The sequence below is a fragment of the Ursus americanus genome, chromosome 16 (genome assembly GCF_024610735.1).
Source record: "Ursus americanus isolate L20-20 chromosome 16, mUrsAme1.1.p, whole genome shotgun sequence".
Lineage (NCBI taxonomy): Eukaryota > Metazoa > Chordata > Mammalia > Carnivora > Ursidae > Ursus > Ursus americanus.
In genome coordinates this window covers 5,456,040-5,462,097 of record NC_142142.1, presented here as the reverse complement: position 1 = coordinate 5,462,097, position 6,058 = coordinate 5,456,040, and the positions used below count along the sequence as shown (strand labels likewise).

Here is a 6,058-nt window from a genome sequence, read left to right as displayed (position 1 = left end):
ACCAATCATTCGTTATTCTTAGGAAACAGGCTTCCCAATTAAAAACCTAAGAACATGATTTTAGCTCTGCTGCCTGTTGCTATCAGATAGATTTCAATGTTTCCTTCCGTCACTCTCAGGGCATACCACTACAGCTCTTGCTTCGTTCCCTCTCTCTTTGTTTCTCTCGTCTTCCCTCCCAGAAATACAAGGAAACAAATCCATGAGACTTATGCAATGTGTCCAGTTTACCACTCTGCCACTATTCCCTTGTACAGTATTTAACATATTGTGTTTTGATAACACTTGATGAAATAATAAAGACTAGTGGAGGTAACAGAAAAAGGAAGGGTGTATAAAATGGAGCACTTGATTTCACATGATTTTTGCATCTCAAAATTCCCTAATGACTCTGAAGATAAACCGAAATTTTTGTATTATCATCTCACATCAATAAAGGTTTGGGTTTGTTTATATGTTTGTTTGTTTTGACACAACATGCTTAGGAAACACGTCCTCAAAAAAAATTTTAGAGACTAAAGTGTTCGAGACATACATTTTGTTTTTATTGAGTACCTGGACACTTTAAACCAATGGGTTTGGGTGCATTTAATTCAGTGATAGATGGATACTTGTGAATCCTTCTGGAGAAGAATCCATAAAAGAAGGAGCTGAAAAAGGAAATGAAAAAGAAAAAAGGAACATCATATCTTCACTATTTTGTTCTTTGTGTTTCTTCCTCTCATTATGCAGTAGCATCCAGAAACGCACTGAGTAACAGTCGTCACGGAGTAGGATGATGTGAAAACAATCTAAAATGCAGGCAGGGGCGCCTGGGTGGCACTGCGGTTAAGCGTCTGCCTTCCGCTCAGGGCATGGTCCCGGCGTTCTGGGATCGAGCCCCGCATCAGGTTCCTCCACTATGAGCCTGCTTCTTCCTCTCCCACTCCCCGTGCTTGTGTTCCCTCTCTCGCTGGCTGTCTCTCTGCCGAATAAATAAATAAAATCTTTAAAAAAATGCAGGCAAATTTCACAAAAGATTTAAATAGAAAACTAAGCCCTCTCATTTAATATGGTTTTTGAAATATTTGATGTAGTTTGGGGACACGTTACTATCGTATCAAGGGGAAGACTGTAGGTGTTAATCACAGTGGATTTTAGGAACACAACATCTTTACCACGTGAATGCGGATCATCTTGGTCTTGGCACCATAGACAAGTGGATTGACAAATGGGGGAACCAGCAAGTAGAGGCTAGAAAAGAGGATATGAATATAAGGGGGAACATGAGCACCAAACCTATGTGTGAAGAAGGAGAAGAAGCCAAGTGAGTAGAACTGGAGGAAGACACAGATGTGGGCGATGCAGGTATTGAAAGCTTTCCACCGAGCCTCCTTCTGGGGCAAACGAAAAACTGTGATAAATATCTGTATGTAGGACAAAGTGATGAATATCAGGTCAAATCCTGCAACAGCAAATGCCACAAACAAGCCATAGATTTTGTTGATCCGCACATTTTCAGCAGCCAGCTTCACGATGGCCATATGCTCACAGTAGCAGTGGGAGATGATGGTTGTATGGTAAAATTGCAACCGGCACTTTATTAGTACTAGGCACGGGGCTACTAGAATGGCAGCCCTGACTGTTACCATAGCCCCTATTTGGGTGACCAGCTGGTGGGTGAAGATAGAGCCATGTCTTAGTGGATAATGAATGGCCACATAACGGTCCAGGGCCATGGACAGTAGGATGCCTGACTCTATGCACTGAAATGTATGGATAAGCCACATTTGAAGCAAGCAAGAATCAAAATAAATCTCTGGTACATGAAACCAGAAGATGCCAAGCATCTTGGGCATGATGGTGGTTGCAAGTGCAATATCTGTGACTCCTAGCATGCCTAGGAAAATGTACATGGGCTCATGGAGGCTGCTCTTTGATTTGATGATAATCAGAAGCATGGAATTTCCAAACATAGCAGTGAGATACATGGCACAGAATGGAATCCCGATCAGGCACTGAACAGACTCTAGGCCTGGGATCCCTATTAGTGTCAACACAGAAGGCATGAAGACTGTAACGTTGGAGGTGGACATAATGTCTTTGGGTCTCTAGAAGCAAAAGAATAAAGTGTCTCAGTCAGTGGTACTCTTCTCTTCTAATTCCATTTTTTATCCAGTCATCATAGTGAGTCTCTCTGATTTTAGCAGAATGCTAAGATCATATTATCCATCTCATTTATACTACTGAAGGTAAAAAACAGATCTGTAGATACTCATCACTGTTTCAGGGGGAGCAATCACAAGCACTAGGCCACAAGAAGAGGTTATGTGCATGGCAGGCCAAATGCATTAGAACCACCAGATCATCCGAGTAAGGGAATCAGCTGCTGACCTCTCTGTTATGTCATTCTACCTGTGGACAAAATAATTGTACTTGTTTATTTTGTTTGGAAAGGACATTTGAATCAGACTTTGAAGAATCTCTCGAGCTACCCAACAGTACTACTATTTTCCACTGTCTCTAGGTCTAGAACTGTCCGTTTGACACAGTAAATCTGACTCTGACCCACATATGATATAAAAGCTTATTATTACAGAGGGTAACAGCTGACATCGAAGTGTGGATTATATGTAGATGTCTATATCGATCTCTATTGTCTATACCTATGTAAGACTAGATGTCCTTTCAAAGGATGTCCTTTCTAAGGAAGAGTTTTGGAAAAGATTATTTTAATTAATGTACTTGGCTATTCTAGGTCAAAATTTCATGCTATTTTTACATTTCTTATAAGACTGCATCCTATTTTACCTATATTATTAACAACTGAAATCCTGAAAATTAATTATATGCTTAAATTAACTGACATTCTGTAATGTACATTAGTTAACACCAGAGGTGAGGAATCTCTAGGAGGCATGAGAACCCATTCTTGCTGACTACAGGAAGTAGACAATGGGTAACTGCTTAACATAGAAGAAGACAGGACAGTTGTCTGGGTCCCATGGTTCAGAGCAGTCATTAACATGAGATTTGGCCAATTTAGGTTAATTCTTAACGAAATAGAGATCATTGGAATCAGTGAATCATTTTGTGAGCTCAGGAGTAAGAGATGCATAGAAAATAAATGGGGGAAAAGTGACACTCCCAGGCCGCTGGGACTACCTCTGAGAGAGTCAAGTGGGTGCACACTGTGGGAGCTGGTGGTTTTTGGTGGCACATACAGAAACAGAGGCTGTCCTGGAAGATTTAGGGAAGAGAGCAGACTGCAATTTCTCTGCTCTGGGCCAGAGATTTGGGTGTTGCCATTTTTGTTCTGACCCTCAGAAGAGGGGCGGAAAGCAATCAGGGAACAAAAGCAGAGAAGACTAATTTCCTTAGAGACCATTTCCCCGACAGGTGGCGGGGCATCTCTGCCCAAGCAGGGTTACCTTGGAAACAGCATGGCAGGCCTGTTCCCCCAGAAGACAGGCTGGAAGAGCAAGTGGACAGCAACCCTATGGATCCCATAACATGGTAAAACACCAATGCCAGTGGAAAATAATATATTGAGCTTGAGGCACTGCCTCATGGCTTGTTTATTTTTCAGGTAAAATTCTCCTTTTCTTTTTCTCTTTTTCTTATGCTTCTTCTCTATTCTTTACCTTTTTCTCATTTCAACTAGATGTCTATTATATTAACTTTTATGTCATGGTAGCTTTTTAACTTCTTTTTTTCCACACCTATATTTTTATAGTATATGCTTTATTGTCCTTTTTCACTATTTAATTTTACCTTTATATATATACACACACACACACACACACACACACACACACACACACATTTTAGGTTCCTTATTATTTTGAGAGTATTGTCCTCTAACACACAGAATAAAATACAGCCAGGAATGCCTGAAACACCCTGGTTTTCCACACTGAGCGGTTATAGCCAGCCTTCCCCTCACCACCCTTTTTAAATTTTATTTTATTCTTGTGTTTCATTTTTGTTTTTTGTTTTTTTCTTTGTTTTTTTGTTTGTTTTGGTGGTTGCTTCAGACCGCTCTGGATTTTGCTAGGGTGCATCATGCTCGGGTTGTGGTTGATATTTTGGAGTCTGCTCATTCACTCAACCATCCCTCTACAGAATGATTAGGAGAAGGAACTCTCAACAAAGAAAAGAAACAGAAACAATGCCATGTGCCTCAGAATTAATGGATATGGATATAAGCAAAATGTCAGAAATAGAATTCAGGATAGCAATCATGAAGTCAATAGCTATGGTTAAAAACAGCATTAGGGACAATATAGAATCTCTAAAAGCAGAAATGAGATCTAATCAGGCCAACTAAAAAAATGCTAGGAATGAGATGCAGTCTAAATTAGATACTCTAAGAGCCAGGGTAAATGAAACAGAAGAAAGAATTGGTAATCTAGAAGATAAACTGATGGAAAAGAAGGGAGAAGAGGAAAACAGAGATAGGTTTTGCTAGTAGCACATGAGAAAGGAGATGGCAGAGATTAATGATGCCATGAAATGTTCCAACTTCAGAATGACTGGGATCCCCGAGGGGGTGGAGAGAGAGAAAGGGCTAGAAGATATATGTGAGCAAACCAAAGCTGAGAGCTTCTCTAATCTATGGAAGGAAACAAGCATTTGAGGCCAAGAGGCAGAGAGGATCCTTCTCAAAATCAATAAAAATGGATGAACATCCCGACATATAATAGTGAAGCTTGCAAATTTTACAGCCAAGGAAACAATTGCCAGAATAGCCAGAGAGAGGATGTTCCTTACATATGGAGGAAGGAACATCAGAATAACATAAGACCTTCCCACAGAAACCTAGCAAGCCAGAAAGGGATCATGAGACATATTCAGGGAACTAAACAAAAAGAACATGCAGCCAAGAATACTTTATCGAGAAAGGCTGTCATTCTGAATGGATGGAGAGACCCCAAGAATCACAAGAACCAGAAAGAAACAGAAAATCTTTACAAACAGGAACTTTACAGACAATACAATGGTACTATATTCCTATCTTTCCAAAGTAACTCTAAATGAAAATGGCCTGAATGCTTCCATCAAAAGACACAGGGTTGCAGGCATAAAAAAGCAGGACCCATCCGTATACTATCTACAAGAGATTCATTTTGATCCTAAAGACACCTCCAGATTGAAAATGAGGGGGTGGAAAAGCATTTGCCATGCTAATGGACCTCAAAGGAAAGCTGGAGTAGCAATCCTTATATCAGACAAAGTAGATTTTAAACCAAAGACCATAACAAAAGATTTAGAAGGAAATTATATTATTATTTAAAAAGGTCTATCCAACAAGAAGATCTAACAATTGTAAATATTTATGCTCGCAACATGGGAAAAGCCAATTATATAAACCAATTAATAATCAAAATAATATTGGTAATAATACATTAATAGTAGGAGACTTCAACACTCCATTCACAGCAATGGACAGACCATCTAAGCAGATCAGCAAAGAAACAAGGGCTTTGAGTGACACATTGGACCAGATGGACTTCATAGATATACACAGAACATTCCATCCTAAAATAACAGAATACTCATTCTTCTCGAGTGCACATGGGTCTTTCTGCAGAATAAACCACATACTGGGTCACAAATCAGGTCTCAACAGATACCAAAAGATTGAGATTATTCCCTGCATATTTTCAGATCACATTGCTTTGAAACTGGAACCCAATAATAAGAAAAAAAATTTGGAAGGAATTCAAAATCTTGGAAGTTAAAGTCCGTCTGGCTACAGGATGATTAGGTCAACCAGGAAATTAGAGAAGAAGTTAAGTAATTCATAGAAACTAATGAGAATGAAAACACATCAGTCCAAAACTTATGGGATACTGCAAAGGTGGTCCTAAGAGGGAAATACACAGCCATCCAGCCTCTCTCAAAAAAATTAGAAAAATCCCAAATGCACAAGGTAACCTTACACCTAAAGAAGCCGAAGAAAGAACAGCAAATAAAGCCTAAACCAAGCAGGACAAGAGAAATAATAAAGATTAGAGTAGACATCAATGAAATAGACTTCAGAAAAGCCATAGAACAGATCAATGAAACTAGAAAC

The 6,058-nt window shown here is 39.5% G+C and overlaps 1 protein-coding gene across 1 annotated transcript; it reads right to left on the bottom strand.

Moving 5' to 3' along the window:
- Nucleotides 1-1,136: 1,136 nt before the first annotated feature.
- Nucleotides 1,137-2,075, bottom strand: LOC123782627 (olfactory receptor 52A1-like). Its single transcript, XM_045782878.2, has one exon. It carries the CDS (start codon nt 2,073-2,075, stop codon nt 1,137-1,139), a length of 939 nt encoding a protein of 312 aa, XP_045638834.2.
- Between the last annotated feature and the right edge of the window lie 3,983 nt (nt 2,076-6,058).

Bases quoted from the DNA above. Each gene is read 5' to 3' on its own strand.
- LOC123782627 (XM_045782878.2), bottom strand. From the start codon at position 2,075: ATGTCCACCTCCAACGTTACAGTCTTCATGCCTTCTGTGTTGACACTA.